This window comes from Dreissena polymorpha, chromosome 13 (assembly GCF_020536995.1).
Source record: "Dreissena polymorpha isolate Duluth1 chromosome 13, UMN_Dpol_1.0, whole genome shotgun sequence".
Classification (NCBI taxonomy): Eukaryota; Metazoa; Mollusca; class Bivalvia; order Myida; family Dreissenidae; genus Dreissena; species Dreissena polymorpha.
Genome location: NC_068367.1, coordinates 40,648,525 through 40,668,420, shown reverse-complemented (window position 1 = coordinate 40,668,420; position 19,896 = coordinate 40,648,525). Strand labels below are relative to the sequence as shown.

The window sequence follows — 19,896 nt, the reverse complement described above, 5'->3', positions numbered from 1 at the left end:
AGAAGTCTATGGATTTTATTTATTTTTCATAAAAAAAGTCTATGGATGCTTTACTCGAATTATTTTTCTCTAATGTTAATAATTCATATTTTGTTTTCTTCTTATATACACAGATTAAACTGAATTGTGAATTGTCAGGCGCTGTATTGGGGTAGTGTCAAACTGTCATGAATACCAACACGTTGTTTTCATTACAATAACACAAGACTAGATGGGTACCACTTTTACTGTTTGTTGCGATGTTTTTTTAAGCATGTATCCATGCGCAGTTTGTTACTTGTCAATTGTCGCGGCTTAATTGGAGTAGGGTCAAACTGTCATGCATAGCACCTCGTTGTTTTTAGCTTAATTGGAGTAGGGTCAAACTGTCATGCATAGCACCTCGTTGTTTTTATAACAATGACACCCAATTACACAAGACATGACTGGGTATCACTTATTGGACTGTTTGTTGCGATTTTGGTATATTGCACAATCGGATTATCCCGCTATTTATGAACTAAACATTGAATGTAAAATACTCATTAATGACGTAGAGTTAATTTTACAAAACAATTGTTTTGTAAACCGTTTCAAACAAATACAAAAATAAACACATTTTCAACATTTATTTCATTATAATACAACTATCGATAGCAATAAGCGACCACTATCTTGAAGACCACCATGGTGTGAATGCCTGATGAAAACAAACAATAATTAGCCGATAAATCGCTGATAAGGTGTCATAAACAACACTGGTACACACGATAAGTAGAATCGGATTGTTAATTGGGGGCAATAAAGGGATTAGCGGGAGTAAGTGTTAGCGAAACAGAGCTTGAATAGCGAATTTTATTGGGAACCTATAGACCATACATCGTTTTTTACGAATGTCGGGACAAACCGTCTCATATCGGGACAAAGGGCCCAAAAGCGGGACTGTCCCGCCGAGATCGGGACGTATGGCATGTATGCATATCAATCACCTGACACCATTCCCATCAAATGAATGGTCAAAGCAAACTTGATTTATGGCTTCTTTCTACTTACTTTTTACTGAATACGATACATTTTGCAAACCAATAATTGCTTTAACTATGTCATGAATAAAAAATTGTTTTCATAAAATTGACAAAAATTGAAAAACATACACATAGTGACACATTTTTGTATTAATAAAATGTTATTTAATATCATTTTAGGTTCATATGTGTCTGTGTATCTGGCAGATAGTGAGAAAAAGTATGAGTATAAGAAACTGATGGAGAATTCTACATTGGAGGAAAATGCTACAATATCCAGCGTAGTTCCTGCAGACTTTGATGGTGACCTGCAGATGGACCTCCTGATCACTTCAATAATTCCTGGAAAAGAAAACAGCGCTGTTACTTGTAGGATTTACTGGGGCAATGAAGGAAACTTAGACACAGGTCTCTGCTCATTTTATTATTTAGAACTATAAACTATGAAATAAAAACTTGAATGTCTATTCAAGATCAGCACTTTTTAGCTTAGCTGTTTTCAGAGAAAACCCGAGGTATTGTCATAGCCATCTTGTCGTCCGCCATCCAGTGTCTACCGTCCAGAGTCTGCTGTCCGGCGTCCGCCATCCGCCATGCTAAAACCTTAAAATTGGCTCTAAAATCAAAGTGCTTTCACTTACAACTTTGAAACTTCATATGTAGATGCACCTTGATGAGTTCTACACACCACACTCATTTTGGGGTCACTAGGTCGAAGGTCAAGGTCACTATGACCTCTAAAAAAAAACAATTCTGACAAGCTTTCATTTATTCAAAACTGAACCCACAGTCAAGCGTTGGCACCCGTTATGCGGTGCTCTTGTTTAAAAGTGTTTTGATGCCAATACTTGCAGAAAAAACAACAGAGAAACTTAAAATATCACTTGATTTTTTCTACTTGTTGAAATGCTGGAAATTTTGGAACTTTTGTTATTGTTGTTGATTAGCCCTGTGTCAGCAACTAGGAGTAAATTACTATTAAACTTCTCTTACTGCAATATAAAGAAGTGAAACTCCAGCTGCTGGAGCAGTATTGAATTTTCATTAAAAACAATTAGCCCTGTATGAAGTTATTTAATAAGTCCACTGTCTGATGATGAATGATGTACATTTAGTGGGGGTCAAAGGTTTCTATAGGCTATCGTAAATACATTTCAGGCCTTTTTCTGTCTATTTTGGGAAAAAGTACCTAGCAAAATTGGGATTTTTCGAGTCGCGAAATCTTCCAAATTGGGAAGAATTTTCATCAACAAAAGCATTATTTGGGCAGGGTTTTTTCCAGTCATTTTGGAAAAAATCATATAAATTATGGTTATATATTTTGTAGCTTGTTTAAAAATAAAATTGAGATATAGAGTCTTATAATCATAAGTCATAAGACACTTCTTTCTAAAAAAAAAAATTTTTAATTGGGATTTTTTTTGAGAATTGGGAAAAATTATGCATATTTGGCATTGGGAATGGGTCCAACTATCAGACCCGTGTGATAGGCAGAAAAAGGCCTGCATTTGCCTGTGTGTACCTGTACTAATCACATCACAATGTTCTATGAAGTTTCATGGATGGTTAGTAGATCAGTGTTTTTTATCACCATATTTGGAATGGGGCAGGGTCCCATAATGCATTGGGAAAAATAGCGTGTTTTGGAAATTAGTGTTGTTTATTTTTTGCTAACAAATACTTTAAATTTGAGAATAAAAGTGATTTCAATATTACATTTACTAAAGTTCTTATAGAGCTGGATTTGATATGAATTAAACTGTAAAGACTCATTAATTTTTATTTTTTTGTAACCTTCAATTGGGAATTGTTAGGTCCCATTTGGGAAAAATACATACTTTTTTCGATTGGAAATAGGTCATCCTACAGGACTGAATTTCAACAAAAAAACAACAACACTGTAGACTTCACAATTTTGATGTATGTTTTGTTCAACTAAATTTTTTAAGCTTGACTCCATCAAAAACCTCAGGATTATAGGTAAATTATTAGGTCTGTTTCCTATGGGTAAAGCTTAAACTTCTTGTGTAAGAAAAAGGATTATACATTTACATGTAGGTACAACATAAGGTTTGATTTATGGGAAAAACTTATACTTAATTTGTAAGGAATGGCCTTGGAAACACTCATGCAGTAATATCAATTATTATATGCCGGCTAGTAAAAATAATACAACATTATATTGATATATAAATAAGAAGTTTACAGTTAAGACTGCACATTTTTTTATTTTTAGAAAACTTACCTTGCATTACCAAAGATGGTCGACCAGCCTTTGGTTTTTGAGTAAGTCATTGTGTTTATTTTGAATTAGCTGTGCAAGTTTCAAGAACTACAGTAGAAAAATATTGTTTAATGTACATATACTCATATTCTTGCTGTTTTAAAAAAGGCATGAAAAACAATATTGATAGTTGCAATAATATACATTAAATACCTGTAGTTTTTTGTTTTTAAAGGTCAGTAGGACACTTGAGTCATCTTTGCTGGTGGAACCATTGTCCAGTTTCTTTGCGTCTTAAGCAAAGATCTTATCAAACCATAGACCTTGCTTGCTGAATGGACACCATATCCACTATGACTAATCATTTTTTAATTAACTTTGTTATGCTTCAGAATAACTTGTTGTGATAACAATTTGTTGTTTTCTTAACAGTTATAATGCAGACATGATACCAGACCTCTTGGGAGAGGTAGAGAAAAGAAAGAGAATGATTTGGGTTTTGAGGTATGTTTCTTAAGATCATTTTTGTTTAATGGTTGTTAATAAATAGGGACAACCTTTTGAGCTTTTATGGATAAAGGCAGTCTCTTGCAAACAAACATTTGGTGTACATACAATTTTTGCTAAGAAGAGACTTCCTTTAAACGATAAATACCATTTAAGCAGAGAGTGTCATCCCTGGGACACGCCAGAGAGTGTCATCCCTGGGACACGCCAGAGAGTGTCATCCCTGGGACACGCCAGAGAGTGTCATCCCTGGGACACGCCAGAGAGTGTCATCCCTGGGACACGCCAGAGAGTGTCATCCCTGGGACACGCCAGAGAGTGTCATCCCTGGGACACGCCAGAGAGTGTCATCCCTGGGACACGCCAGAGAGTGTCATCCCTGGGACACGCCAGAGAGTGTCATCCCTGGGACACGCCAGAGAGTGTCATCCCTGGGACACGCCAGAGAGTGTCATCCCTGGGACACGCCAGAGAGTGTCATCCCTGGGACACGCCAGAGAGTGTCATCCCTGGGACACGCCAGAGAGTGTCATCCCTGGGACACGCCAGAGAGTGTCATCCCTGGGACACGCCAGAGAGTGTCATCCCTGGGACACGCCAGAGAGTGTCATCCCTGGGACACGCCAGAGAGTGTCATCCCTGGGACACGCATGCATTGAGCCCAGTTCTCCAAAGTGAGACTCACTTAAATTTTGATGTTTTATTGCCGAGTTTTGATAATCCTGAAAATACCTACTTAGTCATTTGTCACACTTTCAGGATGGTGTTTTGACATGGAACGGAACAACTATACCAGTAACATTTGAAAAACAACTGAAAGTATTTGGCCAGATTTCTTTCCAAGATTTAGGTAAGATTGCTGACAGTGTTATAATATAACTCTGTTACGGAAGTTTCTTTAAATTTGACATTCATCTGTTGATTTTTTTTTATGATAATGACATGAAATTCCCCTGTAAAAAGTTATCAGTTACACAAAAATCTAGATTACATGCATATGTTGTTTATAGGTTATGAAATCTGTCTGTGTCTGAGGCTGTTTTATGTGAGGATGCTAAGTGTGTCACAGCATAATGACCTGATAAAGTTGCTACATTCACTTAAATTGTGATGAATTTTAAATATGGCTGCACTTAATTGATATTTAGCTTTCACTGATAAATACCAGCATACAATTTTGTTGTGTTCTTGTGTTTTGGGAGGAAATCCCACCTGTCAAGTATGGTGACCACAAACCAAACTCACATGACTTCTTCCTACCTTGTGGTGACAGGTTTGATCCCCAGTGTGGGAGCATTCTTAAGATCCTCATAAACTACACAAAGTACTGATTCCACACACAAAAGAATTAAAGAGCATTTCATTTTTAATAAGCCTTAGGTTTTCGATGAAATAATACGTAAAATAAGTATGTTTAAACTTAGCTCACATGATCTGTGAGAAGGAATCGATTCAGAGTCACAAAATGTGATTTGCTCTAATTTGATATCTGGACAGCCCCAAACATTACTAATAAATGACCCTCGCTCGTAGAAAACAGTTTTTTTTTGCATGTGCGTAAAGTGTCGTCCCAGATTGGCCTTTCAGGGACAACTTTTTGAGTGTACACTGGATTTCAGTTCAGGAGAATATTTTTTAAACCCTAATTTCATAAAAGCATAAAGTTTCCCAAATAAGCCTCTGCAGCCTGCACAAGCTAACCCGGAATTACACTTGGTATGTATTAAGCCCTTTTTCCCCAGATCGCAACTCAAAGATTTGTTTTTCAGATGGAGATTTAACAGTTGACCCGTTCTTACCAGGCTGTTTAGACGATGTGTGTGCTCAGAGTGTTCTGCTTGTCTACAATGGCAATAAGGTGGCAAGTTGCTCATGTCCATTTTATAGACATATTTGTGATTTCTTATTAATTTGACAGAAATTTGCAAAAACATTTATTATGCTAAGTGGTGAGCTGTGTTTGGGTTCCCAATTTAATACAGCACATGAAAGAAGCAAGTATTGAATCTAAAGTTACCAGTCCTGCACGATTTCCCATTACATTCATCTATCCATTTGTTTTGAAGTTAATTTATTATATTTTTTACACGATATAAAATTCGTATGATAAAATATATTATATCAAATATTATTTGCAACAGAAAATTGAATACTTTATAAATGAGCCTTGCATTGGGAAAACAGGGCTTAATGCATGTGTGTTAAGTGTCGTCCCAGATTAGCCCGTTCAATCTTTACTGGCTAATCAAGGATGACCCTTTCTTCTTTAATGGATTTTTTATTTAAAGGAAGTATCTTTTAAACCAATATCCAGTCCAAGCGAAAAGTGTCGCCCCTTATTAACCTATGTGGACTGCACAGGCTAATCAGGGATGACACTTTACGCACATGCATTTAACCCTGTTTTTTTTTAGCAAGGCTAAAATGCATGTAACTTACACTTCCAGTGGATGAACCTTCCTGTGAACTATGACAATGGAGTTGTCAAATGGAGCTTCATCCCCAGCCAGCCTTCTAGTCTCCTGCCCCTCCCCCCAACCCTGAGGGTGGGGGACTTCAACCTGGATAGTCACCCTGATCTTCTGGTTGTAGTGGGCAATGGGTAAGGATTATATGAGCAGAGCTTAAGAAAATGGGGCTTAACGCATTTTCATAAAGTTCCAAACTAGCCTGTGCAGTCAGCGCGCACTTTTACTGCTATCTGGGCCAGCTCATGTGTCCGACCACCATCGTTGTCACTCGTGTACAAATACACTTGTGCAAGTCTATATGATCTGCTGTCTGCAAAAGAGGGTCTTAATGCATGTGTATAAAGTGTCGAACCTGATTAATCTGTGAGGTCTGTACAGGCTATGTGAGGTCTGTACAGGCTATGTGAGGTCTGTACAGGCTATGTGATGTCTGTACAGGCTATGTGAGGTCTGTACAGGCTATGTGAGGTCTGTACAGGCTATGTGAGGTCTGTACAGGCTATGTGAGGTCTGTACAGGCTATGTGAGGTCTGTACAGGCTATGTGAGGTCTGTACAGGCTATGTGAGGTCTGTACAGGCTATGTGAGGTCTGTTCAGGCTATGTGAGGTCTGTACAGGCTATGTGAGGTCTGTACAGGCTATGTGAGGTCTGTACAGGCTATGTGGGGTCTGTACAGGCTATGTGAGGTCTGTACAGGCTAATCAGGGAGGACACTTTCCACTGTGAGGTCTGTACATGCTAATCAGGGAGGACACTTTCCACTGTGAGGTCTGTACAGGCTAATCAGGGATAACACTTTCCACTGTGAGGTCTGTACAGGCTAATCAGGGATAACACTTTCCACTGTGAGGTCTGTACAGGCTAATCAGGGAGGACACTTTCCATTGTGAGGTCTGTACAGGCTAATCAGGGATAACACTTTCCACTGTGAGGTCTGTACAGGCTATGTGAGGTCTGTACAGGCTAATCAGGGATGACACTTTCCACTATTATGTTGTTTTTTTATGCCCCCAGTAGGGTGGCATATAGCATTTGAACTGTCTGTCCCTCCGTCCATCAGTCCGTCCGAAAACTTAAAATTTTAACATAACTTTTGCAATATTGAAGATAGCAACTTGATATTTTTCATGCATGTGTATCTCATGGAGCTGCACATTTTGAGTGGTGAAAGGTCAAGGTCATCCTTCAAGGTCAAAAGTAAAAAAAATGCAATCCAAGGGAAGTAATAAGCTTTAAAAGGGAGATAATTTCTAAACTTGCCAAATGATATATTGAAATTTTATTTCAAAGTGACGCAATAGGGGGCATTGTGTTTCTGACAAACACATCTCTTGTTGTTTTAAATCTGGTCTTAGAAAAAATCCATTTTTGGTGGAAATGTTGTCCCTGGGCCTGTACTAAATGCACAGGCTAACATGTGATGATATCTTAACGCACATGCATTAAGCCCTGTTTTTCCAGAAGGCGACTGAAATGGGTGGTAGTTTGCTACTGGTTGAAAATTAAAGGGAAATATCAATGGCTGATATAGCATTATCATTTCAAAAATAAGATTATCGTTTTAAAAGTATTTATTAAAAAAATTATATGAAACATAAATTTCTGTCTTGACTGTCAAGATTTGTAAAGTGTATTTTTAAGGCTTCTTGCAGAAGCGGGCTTTAAAATGTACTTTGGTCCAAATATGTGATGCTGAAGATGAAATAGAGTGAAAAGAAGTTTTTGTTTGTCATCTTTTTGTTGACTTAAGCAAAATGTTCTTTGTTCACTTATTAATAATTTCCTAAATTTTATGTTTACTCATAACTGACAATTTCTAAAGGAGGAAGGCAATATTTTTAAGGATATTTACAAAAATATTTCTGTTGCATGAAGATCTGCTTGCTTGCAGAAACCTACATCGGGCTGTGCTTATGTTCAACAAGGAATGTATGAGTAACTGTGGGGAGTTTTCCCGCACATTTGAGATCAACTGGAACACATGGATTGAAGGACACGACTCGAGATCTCTCCTACCTGCCTTCTACGATCTCCGAGACAATGTATGTCATGCTTAAAGGCAATGAAGCCTTGAGCTGGAAATACTGAGCTTATGCATGTGCAAAAAGTGTTGTCCCAGATTCGCCTTTGCAGTATGCACAGGCTAATCAGGGACGACACTTTCCACTTTTATGCTTTTTTTGGCTTAAAGGAAGTCTCTTCTAAATGAAAATTCCCTTATCCAACACTTTAAAGGGACCTTTTCACAAATGTTGGCGTGTATTCAAGTTTGTCATTAAATGCTTTATACTTATAAAAGTAAAAATTGGATCTTAAAAGCTCTAGTAAGAAAACAAGTATACAATTAAAGAAAGAACGAAAACAACCCTCAACTGGGCTCAAACCACTGACCCCTGGAGTAAAAGTCTAAGGCTAATACCACTCGGCCATCTGTGCTCATACAATGAATGATGTATTTTATACCTTGTATAAGCAATCGTTGTAGTGTCACAAAATATGACGACATCAACAGAACTCTACAAATTGTTCAATCGTTTCGGCTCGCAATGCTGTATAGTTTGCAGGTTTTTCAATCATCAAATTTGAAAAGATGTATATAATGGATATTATAGAGCATGGTAAATGTTCAGTATTACTGTTCCCTCACAAATATCAAAACTACAATGAAAAATGCGAATGTCAAACATTTTTTTTAAATTTTGTCAATTTACCAAAATGTGAAAAAGTCCCTTAGGCATATGCATTCAGATAGTTTTCCAAGAACGTGTCCCAATTTTCCTTTCTTTGCTTTTTCAGTGATTTTCAACTATAAATTAGCTGTTGTTACTTTTTAGTCAATAATTTTGTTGTCCAATTAGACATTTATTAATCAGTGGTAATCATAGAATAGGGTTGCATAGCCAAAGTCATTTTCTTCTTAATGTACATGTTGTGGAATATTAAGGGTTAACATGAATCTATTCCTAACCTTATTATTGTTGAAATGATTATGATTTACAGACCTGTGGTATATTGATCTTTTATCATACAATAATAATAATCTACAGTATTGTGTCACACATTATGATAATGTACACAAACAATTGTTCAACTATTGAACTGCAACATTTACTAATTTGTGATATCTTGAGCATCTGTTTGTTGCAGTCATAGATGTTATGACCGAAATATTATTGGAAACAGCTAAAAAAAAGTACAAAGAAACACAATTGGCACTAAGTTCTCGTTAACTGCTTAGATTGGCTTTGCCTATCAAGAAAAAAGCAAAAACATGTTTTATTGCCACTGCTAAATGACTGAAATATGATACTGCCCAATGCTGTCTGACTGAAAAAGGTTTACATACAGTAAACACAAGTTATCTCAGCTTTTTAAATGTTTCTAAGGGACTTTTTCACATTTTGGTAAGTTTTCCCGCACATTTGAGATCAACTGGAACACATGGATTGAAGGACACGACTCGAGATCTCTCCTTCCTGCCTTCTACGATCTCCGAGACAATGTACGTCCTGCTTAAAGGCAATGAAGCCTTGGTCTGGGAATACTGAGCTTATGCATGTGCAAAAAGTGTTGTCGCAGATTCGCCTTTGCAGTATGCACAGGCTAATCAGGGACGACACTTTCCACTTTTATGCTTTTTGGCTTAAAGGAAGTCTCTTCTAACTGAAAATTCCCTTATCCAACACTTTAAAGGGACCTTTTCACAGATGTTGGCATGTATTGAAGTTTGTCATTAAATGCTTTATACTTATAAAAGTAAAAATTGGATCTTAAAAGCTCCAGTAAAAAAAACAAGAATACAATTAAAGAAAGAACGAAAGCAACCCTCAACTGGGCTCAAACCACTGACCCCTGGAGTAAAAGTCTAAGGCTAATACCACTCGGCCATCTGTGCTCATACAATGAATGATGTATTTTATACCTTGTATAAGCAATCGTTGTAGTGTCACAAAATATGACGACATCAACAGAACTCTACAAATTGTTCAATCGTTTCGGCTCGCAATGCTGTATAGTTTGCAGGTTTTTCAATCATCAAATTTGAAAAGATGTATATAATGGATATTATAAAGCATGGTAAATGTTCTGTATTACTGTTTCCTCACAAATATCAAAACTACAATGAAAAATGCGAATGTCAAACATTTTTTTTAAATTTTGTCAATTTACCAAAATGTGAAAAAGTCCCTTAGGCATATGCATTCAGATAGTTTTCCAAGAACGTGTCCCAATTTTCCTTTCTTTGCTTTTTCAGTGATTTTCAACTATAAATTAACTGTTGTTACTTTTTAGTCAATAATTTTGTTGTCCAATTAGACATTTATTAATCAGTGGTAATCATAGAATAGGGTTGCATAGCCAAAGTCATTTTCTTCTTAATGTACATGTTGTGGAATATTAAGGGTTAACATGAATCTATTCCTAACCTTATTATTGTTGAAATGATTATGATTTACAGACCTGTGGTATATTGATCTTTATCATACAATAATAATAATCTACAGTATTGTGTCACACATTATGATAACAATTGTTCAACTATTGATCTGCAACATTTACTAATTTGTGATATCTTGAGCAGCTGTTTGTTGCAGTCATAGATGTTATGACCGAAATATTATTGGAAACAGCTAAACAAAGTACAAAAAAACACAATTGGCACTAAGTTCTCGTTAACTGCTTAGATTGGCTTTGCCTATCAAGAAAAAGGCAAAAACATGTTTTATTGCCACTGCTAAATGACTGAAATATGATACTGCCCAATGCTGTCTGACTGAAAAAGGTTTACATACAGTAAACACAAGTTATATCAGCTTTTCACATGTTTCTACTTGTGTTTGCTATTTCATGGGATCCTTGAGATTGTTTACACCAGTTTGAACACAGAGGGTCAGCCTGTGATTGGTGCTACTGAACATGACTTTGTTGATGATGCCTGCTTTATGAAGGTCACAGGTAAACTCACTTGGAATAGTTCACAATATGAGTCACATTCTAGATAAACTGGCCAGATAGGTTCACCCATTTATGCCCAGTGGACTCTCCCATCCTTCTAAATTGGATCACTTTATTTCCAGGGGTTTCTGGTATATTTATTTCTATTTTTAGAATATTTCTTACAGAATTTCGTTTAAGCAAACAGTGTAGACCCTGATGAGACGCCGCATTATGCGGCGTCTCATCTGGGTCTACGCTGTTTGCAATGTCCTTTTTTTCAGGACGCTAGGCATGAATGGGTTAATGCTTGTGTGTTTAGTGTTGTGAAATAATCCTTGAATATTTTTAATTCAAGATTAATCTGACTAATTGACCTCAAACATAAGACTTGATTAAAATTGTGCTTCACTGGTCTGATCTTTTGAAATATATTATTTTATTTGCCTTTCATGTAAAAGCACTTGTACACTCTTTGCGATGTTAAATGAACCGACATGCTAGGGGGAGCTATAATAAATCCCATATTAATTATGGATTTATATTTCTAAAATTTACTGATCCGTCTTAAAGTTGCATCCTTATTATAAAGATTTGTCAAATTTCAGCTTTTTATGCCTGGTAATTACTCGGATGAAAACGATAAAAAAAATGCACTCAAAAAAGAATAAACAAGCCCCTAGTAAATTTATTTCTATGTAAACTGTTTTAAGTTCATGTGAAGAAAAGCTTATGTTGATGTCTGCCATATAACGAAATATTTTAGGCAAATTCTAAATGGCAGAAGATAACATTAGAAGAGTTAATTTAAATGTTACTGTTCCTTCATTTTTGCCTTTTTATTTGTTTTTAGCTTGGCCGTTTTCGGAGAAAACCCGAGGTATTGTCATAGCCAGCTCGTCGTCTGTCGTCTGACGTCTGCCATCTGCGTCGTGCTTAAACCTTGACATTTTGCTCTAAAATCAAAGTGCTTCCACCTACAACTTTGAAAGTTCATATGTATATGCACTTTAATAAGTTCTTCACGCTACACCCATTTTGGGGTCACTAGGTCAAAGGTCAAGGTCAATGTGACCTCTAAAAAAAATAATCTGACAATCTTTCATTTATTCAAAACTGCACCCCCAGTAGAGCTTTGGCACCCGTTATGCGGTGCTCTTAATTTAATGATACTGTAACTTTTAAGCCAAAATTCTATTTTCTTTTCAGTTGTCAGTGGTAGATGTAACTATGATTGCCCAGATAATAGAAAGGTAAATCATGAACAAACAGAATAAATATTCGTTTCAACATTTTATTTTCTGTCAATACAAAAGCACTAATTTAACATAATTGGAACCGATATTCTATTTGTTTATACCATGAACATTGCTCAATTTATTAAATATAAAGAATTATTTAAATACCAAACCCATCAATGATTCAAGCTTTTTATTGAAGCTCAAGTTAAACATGAAAGGTCTTGATGATCAGTATACCCTTTAATGAGTAGGGGTGTATTGATTGGCAACCATGCAATGTGGTGTATACAAAAAAACATGTTCCAGCCAGTTTAATTAGCCATAGTTTCACGATCTAGTATGATAAACTTGTCATCTTTTGTCCGCACAATGTATCGCTTCAAAAAGCATTTCAAATCAGTTAATATATTTCAGCCCTATGGTGTGAACCAGCCCGGCCCTACCATACGTTACAAAACTATAGATGTGAAGGGTAAAAATCAGGAGAAAGTTGGTAAGCATGTTTTTTATCCCCGCCGAAATATCGGAGAGGTATAGTTATTGGTCTCATCCGACTGTCTGTCCGTCCTTCCGTCCGAAACTTTGTCCAGAGCATATCTACACATTTTTCAATGGATTTACTTTAAACTTAAAATATAAACAGATGGCAACTAGGAGAAGTGCAGTGATCAAAAACCATATCTCTATCTACCTTAGTTTTTGAATTATCTCCCTTTATATAATTTCAAAGTAAATTTTTGTCCGGAGCACAACTCTAAATCTTTTGAAGAGATTTACTTGAAACTTGAAATATAAACAGATGGCAAGTAGAAGAAGTGCAGTGACTAAGTACCATAACTCTATCTACCTTAGGTTTTGAATTATTTCCCTTTATTTCATTTAAAATTAAATTTTTGTCAGGAGCATAACTCTAAATCTACTGAAGGGATATACATAAAAAGTTGAAATATAAAGAGATTTCAACTAAGCGAGGTGCAGTGACCAAGAACCGTAACTCTATCTATCTTAGTTATCTCCCTTTATATAATTTCAAAGTTATTTTTTGTTTGGAGCATAACTCTAAATCGCCTGAAAGGTTTACTTGAAAACTTGAAATATAAACAGATGGAAAGTAGGAGAAGTGCAGTGACTAAGAACCATAACTCTATCTACCTATGTTTTTGAATAATTTGCCTTTATATAATTTTAAAGTAAGTTTTTGTCCGAAGCATAACTCTAAATCTACTAAAGGGATTTACTTGAAACTAGAAATATAAACAGATGGCAACTAGGAGAAGTGCAGTGAACACAAACCATAACTCTATCCGCCATAGTATTTTAATTATCTCCTTTTATTTATTATTCTACTGTCTAAAACAAATGTTCTCATACAAGCAAACACATTTCGGCAGGGATGGCCATGTTAACATGACTCTTGTTAAAATTGAAAGTGTTTTATTAAATTTTCTTAATTTGGCCATGATTAAGATTGAAGGGGCATTTTCTGTCTTTCAAAGTTAGCTTAATCCCAAGCGTGTTTGTGTCAAGTTATGGGCTGTTGTTGGCAAAGTATCAAATTACAAGTGTGCAAATGTTTTTTTTTGTATTTCCAAGTGATCGTGAAAAAAGATTATAATGTAACAAATGAATGCAAACTCCAAAGGCAGGTTATCTTATATCTGAAACTTTACAATTATGGCCTGTACTTTTAAGCTTTGAGGCTGCTTCTATGGTCTAGTTGTTTAAAATCTTAATGTTTGAAGAAAACAGGGTTTAAATTCGGAATCTTTATTTATTGGCATTTATGCATCGCTACAAAAGCTAAGTTCTGCAGAATCTGTTAATACATTGAACTGATTTTTTATTGTGTTAAATTCACGGAAGATAATCAAATATATGAGTGTATTAATCTTTACATTAGTTCTCATTAACCAAAGGGTTTAAGGGCCCACTTTGTTCACTCTCAAGTACTGCTCTGGAAAAACAGGGCCTTATGCATGTGTGTAAAGTGCTGTCCCTGATTAGTCTGTGCAGTTGGCAAAGGCTAATCAGGGACCACACCTTTCGCTCTATGGAATTTTTATTTAAACACAGTATCTCATGAAGGAAAATCCTGTAAAGGCGGAAAGTGTTGTCTCTTACAAGCTTGTGCAGACTGCACGGGCTAATCTGGGACGGCACCTGCATTAAGCTCTGATTTTCCAAAATGAGGCTCTCTTCATTTCCAGCCTACCAGTTATCCCAGTCAGCATACCTCCCCTTACAACTGCCATACAACGTGTTTGGTCTGGGACAGGCGCCAAACTTTGTGGACTCCTTGCAAGTTGGCATTGCCACAAACACTACAGTAAGTTGTCATTTCTGTAAGATGACTATTGCATGATATGTTTTACAAATTTGCATTTCACCTATTTCACAGCATTTGTATATAGCGCTTGACCTGTTTGTTTGTTTGCCCTGTCAGTCTGTACAAGGTTAACCCGAAAGGATTCATTTCATATCACATGAATAACTCATTGATATTTACATGAAAGTTGACTATGAAAATTGTCAAAACACCTACATTTCCGACCTAATTTTAATATTGAAATACTCCTACTTTTGGACTAAGACTAAGTCAGAAGGTCAAAATTATTAGTTTACCCAATTTTCTTTTCCCTAACCCTAACCCATCAATACAACCTACTGAAAGGCCTTGCTACTTTCATTCAACATTCAGCAAAGTCACATCTTCTCACCTCATCTTCAACTTGACACTGTCCTTACTTTGATCTAAGACTTATTCAAATGGGCAAATAAGTTAATACTGAAAGAATTCCAACGGGAGCATCTGCGTTTATTGAACACAGCCTCTTATACTATTATACAATTACATTATGTAGACTTTGCCACAGAACACATTTCTCATTTGTTTTAAAATTTTAGCTGCTAAGCACAAACCAAACTGATAAGTCCATTTTAGTTGTTTAATAAAAAATTTCTTTTTTTCCTTGAAGTTGTTCATGTGACCTTAATTTTAAGAATACACTGATAATAAGATTGCATTGAACAGCACGATACATTCATAACTTAAACATGTTAAATCATAAAAATATTTAAAGTTTTAAAAAATTAAAACTTAAAATCTGGAGAGGTTTTTCAGTATTGTAAGCATACTTATCTCATTTAATAATTTATAACACATTTCAAAAGAAGCTTAATTTATTTTTGAGCCTTGCTTGGGAAAACAGGGCTTAATTCATGTTTGCAAAGTGTTTTCCCAGAGTTGCATATGTGATCCGACATGCCAATCAGGGAGGACACTTTCTGCCTGAACTGGATTTTTGCAAAGAAGAGATTTCCTTTAAATAAAATATATCTTGTAAATTGAAAGTTTTGACCCTGATAAGCCTGTGTGAATTGCAGAGGCTCATTGAGGGCGAGTTAACATTCATGCATAAAACCCCATTTTACCAGAGTGTAGTACAATTCTTTAAAATATTTTTGATATGTTTTCAGAAGCAGCTCAATCATGAATTCCAGTCGGTGATTCCCAACTCCCAGCTTGTTATCATTCCATACCCCATACAGGACCCATCAAAGTTAGCATATTTCTGTTCCCTATTCTTGTTCAAGACTGCTGACTGTAACATTTGTATAATAATTGGTTTTGCTTCAGGTTTCCTTCCATCATATGATTGTCTTTTTTTTCAATGTAAGCTTGCCACTGATTTTGTTGTTATGAACTATACCAAAAATGTCTAGTAAACAGCAAAAAATAAATTCAATGCAAACATGAAATACTCATAAATGTTCGTGAAAAAAAAGATAAAGATGGGTTTTATAATAAGATATTAAGCATGATTTTTGGTATCTGAGTCTACCTACATACTAACCTACAGATGAAGTGTGAAAATCGTTCCATGCTATTGATTTTTGGCAAAGTTATGGGCCTTGGATTTAGAAATGTTCAATATAATAAATGTTTGTTGAAGGTTTATTACGCAAGGCTTTCAGATATTGAACTGATTGTTGGTATATGAGTCTACTTAGAGATGAAGTGTGAGTTTCCTTACAGTCTGTTGATTTTTTACTAAGTAATGGGCCTTGTTTTCTCTAAAATATCTGCTGTGGGACTATAAAGCGCAGTAGCGGGCATTGTGTTTCACAGACGCAGCTCTTGTTATTTGTTATGTTAAGTAATATCCGCATTGAAGCAATTACATGTGGATACCTTCCTAGATGCTAGTCATCTTTCTTTAAATGTTTTATTAATTATACCCCACCATTGGTAATGGGGACTATATAGGAGTCACATTGTCGGTCTGTCTGTTGGTCGGTCGATCTGTCGGTCAGTCCCGTAATCTTGTCCGGGCAATAACTATGTTGTTCATTGTGAGATTTTAAAATCATTTGGCACATATGTTCACCATCATTGGACGGTGTGTCATGAGAAAGAATTACGTCGATATCTCAAAGGTCAAGGTCATACTTTGAGTTCAAAGGTAAAAAAGGCCATAAATGAGCTTGTCCGGGCCATAACTATGTCGTTCATTGTGAGATTTAAAATCATTTAGCACATTTATTCACTATCACTGGACAGTGTGTTGCGCGAAAGAATTACGTTGATATCTCCAAGGTCAAGGTCACACTTTGAGTTCAGAGGTCAAAAATGGCCATAAATGAGCTTGTCTGGGCCATAACTATGTCGCTCATTGTGACATTTTGAAATCATTTGCTCACCATCATTGGACGGTGTGTCGCACGAAAGAATTATATCGATGTCTCCAAGGTCAAGGTCACACTTTGAGTTCAAAGGTCAAAAATGGCCATAAATGATAATGGCATAATAATTCTTAAAAATCGCCATAAATTAGATCCTCTTGTTTTGTGAAGACAGCAAAATAGTCTGTGACTCTGTGTCAATTCGGCACGTGGGGGTATACGTCACGTCTGTGACAAAGCTCTAGTTCGGAATAGCAAATATTCGGAGGAGTAAAAACTGTTTTTATATTCATCATACATAATTTTAGAATAACATGCCTTAATTGTCAGTTTTACCATACAAATCCAGGACCCGTGTTCACATAACTATCTGACAACAATTTTTGATTTCAGCAGACATTAATTTCAATGTTCACCAGTTTTCATGCCCCCGGATCAAATGATCGGGGGAATATTGTTTTTTACCTGTCTCTCTGTCATTGTATCTGTGTGTCTGTCCCAAAACTTTAACCTTGGTCATAACTTTTGCCATATTGACGATAGCGACTTGATATTTGGCATGCATGTGCATCTCATGGAGCTGCACATTTTGAGTGGTGAAAGGTCGAGGTCATCCTTCAAGGTTAAAGCTCAAATATATTGCTTCAAAGCGGCGCAGTAGGGGGCATTGTGTTTCACAAACACAGGTCTTGTTTTTAATGGCCTTGCACACAAAATCAAAGCAAAATGAGCTTTGGTGTCGACAAACTATATTAAGTCAAATCATTTCAGTTTGCAGTTCCTTATACTTTTGCATATGTCCTTCTACAAGGCTTTTTTTGGGAGTAAGGGCCTTCCATTTATGGGGAAAATACATAATCAAAACAGAGAAGGGAAAATAAATCTTCAAAGATAAACATACAATTTGGGGAAATAGCATCATTTTAAGGATATTCTGTTTTGCGAAATACCCTATATAAGGCCCCTGTTTTACGAAGGAATAATAGCCTTTTATGGACTGTGTGAGTATTGTTTCAGATGGAGCAGTAAGCTGTTTGTAATGCCCAGTCGTCTCATGATGCTCACTGGGGCAGCACTGTTGGGTGCGTGTGGCTTCATAGCTGGCATTGTTGCTATACTCCACTGGAGGGATCGGGTAAGTTCAGCCTGATGGGATTGTATAGCTTGTTAATATGAACCTGGCCTTGACCTTTATGCACTGACATATTATAATAACGTTACTGGTAGCAAATAAAATTGATTAAAGCATACCTCACTAAATATATACTGTTATGACCTCATTTACTTTGTGCACAATGTTTAAAAACAAAATCAAAAGCAAATCTATGAAACATTTTAAGAGTATAATTTATTCTAATGGAGTTCAATAGGGCTTGGTTAGTGTTGTTTAGGGTGTCATGGTTTGTGGGACCCTATATTTCATAAGCAGTATATTTCGTGTTGGTATCAATTAAGATCTCATTAGCCATGTCTGGGAAAAATATGTATCAATCTTTAAAGTAGTGAACCATGTATTATATGTCCATGGTTATAATTTGTGAACAATGAATCATTATTAAATGCATGTAAACAAATATATATAAGTTGTCTTTGAAGTGAACAATAGATTTTATTCTTCACATGCATGAAATTGTAATCATTCATAAATGTAAAAAAGGTGTCAGTATTTGAATTGTGAAATATATGTGTCTTTTTTCAAAAGTGTTTACAAAGGTGCCATATTCTTTATATGTGTGAACAAGAGTGTCACATTCTTCATCTGTGTGAACAATATAGGTGTACACTAGTTTTCACATTTTACATATATGATTGAAAACAGTACTATGATATTCTTCTAAGCATGACATTAAAGGTCATAATAATTGCACATTATATTCTGTGCTTTTATATTTTAATAATAAACTTTTAGGATCACAACACTTCTTTTCCATCTCAGACATATATTGCATAGCAATATGAGAAAACATTCTTTTAAATACATTGAAATTGGTTATATAGTTTACAGAGTAATGTTTTTTTATTTCAAGGGATACATTTGTTCATTGTATATGCTAAAATATAGAAGAAACAGATTCTCATATAAAAGGTTTCTGGTCTATCACTTTCCTAAAACTTGGACTTGCACATGATAAAAACCTTTTCAGTGGTTTGAAAAAATGCAAATATTTCCTACAGTGCCTTGATCACTAATTTAAAGTGTTGGTCCCTCCATCACTAACTTAAACATGATAGTTTGCCATGAAATTAACAAAAGTGTCTTGTTTGGTTGTTTTAAGTATGTTAGTATGATACTCCATAATATGTTTATTCAAGAATGCTTTTTTGTGTATGATGAATACTTGTTAATGATTAAATGGTTCTCTGTTCAACTGGTCTTGTGATTTCATATTTATTATTTAAGGTTGAAGACAGAAAAGAGAAGCGTCAAGAAGCACAGAAATTCCACTTTGATGCCATGTGATGTACACAGTGATAGTTAGATCTGAACTGTTAATGAATGTTTGTAAATAACTTCATGTTTTATCATTGATTATGCCAAATGGTGTGATTACCTTATCATTCAGTTCAAAAATATACTATCGTTATGTCCATTTATTTATTTATTTATTATGATCAACATTTTGTTTGCATGTATGTGAATGAATGATAAAAATAATAATGTTATATGCTAATAATTAATTTTCGGTTTTCTTTTTCTTTTTTCTTTATATTTCTTGTCTGACATCCAATGTATGTTTTATAAGTTATTCAATGAAGACACTTTTCAATCTTAATTTAAAGTATTAAGTATGAAATAAGCGTTCTGAAACTATTAATCAGCAATACAAG

The 19,896-nt window shown here is 35.5% G+C and overlaps 1 protein-coding gene across 1 annotated transcript; it reads left to right on the top strand.

Moving 5' to 3' along the window:
* Window positions 1–421: 421 nt before the first annotated feature.
* LOC127854609 (T-cell immunomodulatory protein-like) lies at window positions 422–19,632 on the top strand. The gene is made up of 15 exons (XM_052389672.1): window positions 422–446; window positions 1,212–1,412; window positions 3,698–3,732; window positions 4,495–4,585; window positions 5,505–5,593; window positions 6,183–6,337; window positions 8,100–8,250; window positions 9,661–9,710; window positions 10,992–11,164; window positions 12,353–12,396; window positions 12,799–12,877; window positions 14,592–14,710; window positions 15,862–15,944; window positions 18,085–18,202; window positions 19,469–19,632. The coding sequence occupies exons 1-15, from the start codon at window positions 422–424 to the stop codon at window positions 19,526–19,528; spliced, it is 1,473 nt and encodes a 490-aa protein (XP_052245632.1). The 3' UTR covers window positions 19,529–19,632.
* The last annotated feature ends 264 nt before the right edge of the window (window positions 19,633–19,896 follow it).

Excerpts from the sequence above, each read along its gene's own strand:
- LOC127854609 (XM_052389672.1), top strand. The coding sequence starts at position 422 with ATGACTGGGTATCACTTATTGGACT. Across the intron at positions 5,594-6,182 it reads TTGTCTACAATGGCAATAAG|TGGATGAACCTTCCTGTGAA; the intron begins GTGGCAAGTTGC and ends TTACACTTCCAG. Across the intron at positions 11,165-12,352 it reads CTGCTTTATGAAGGTCACAG|TTGTCAGTGGTAGATGTAAC; the intron begins GTAAACTCACTT and ends TTTTCTTTTCAG.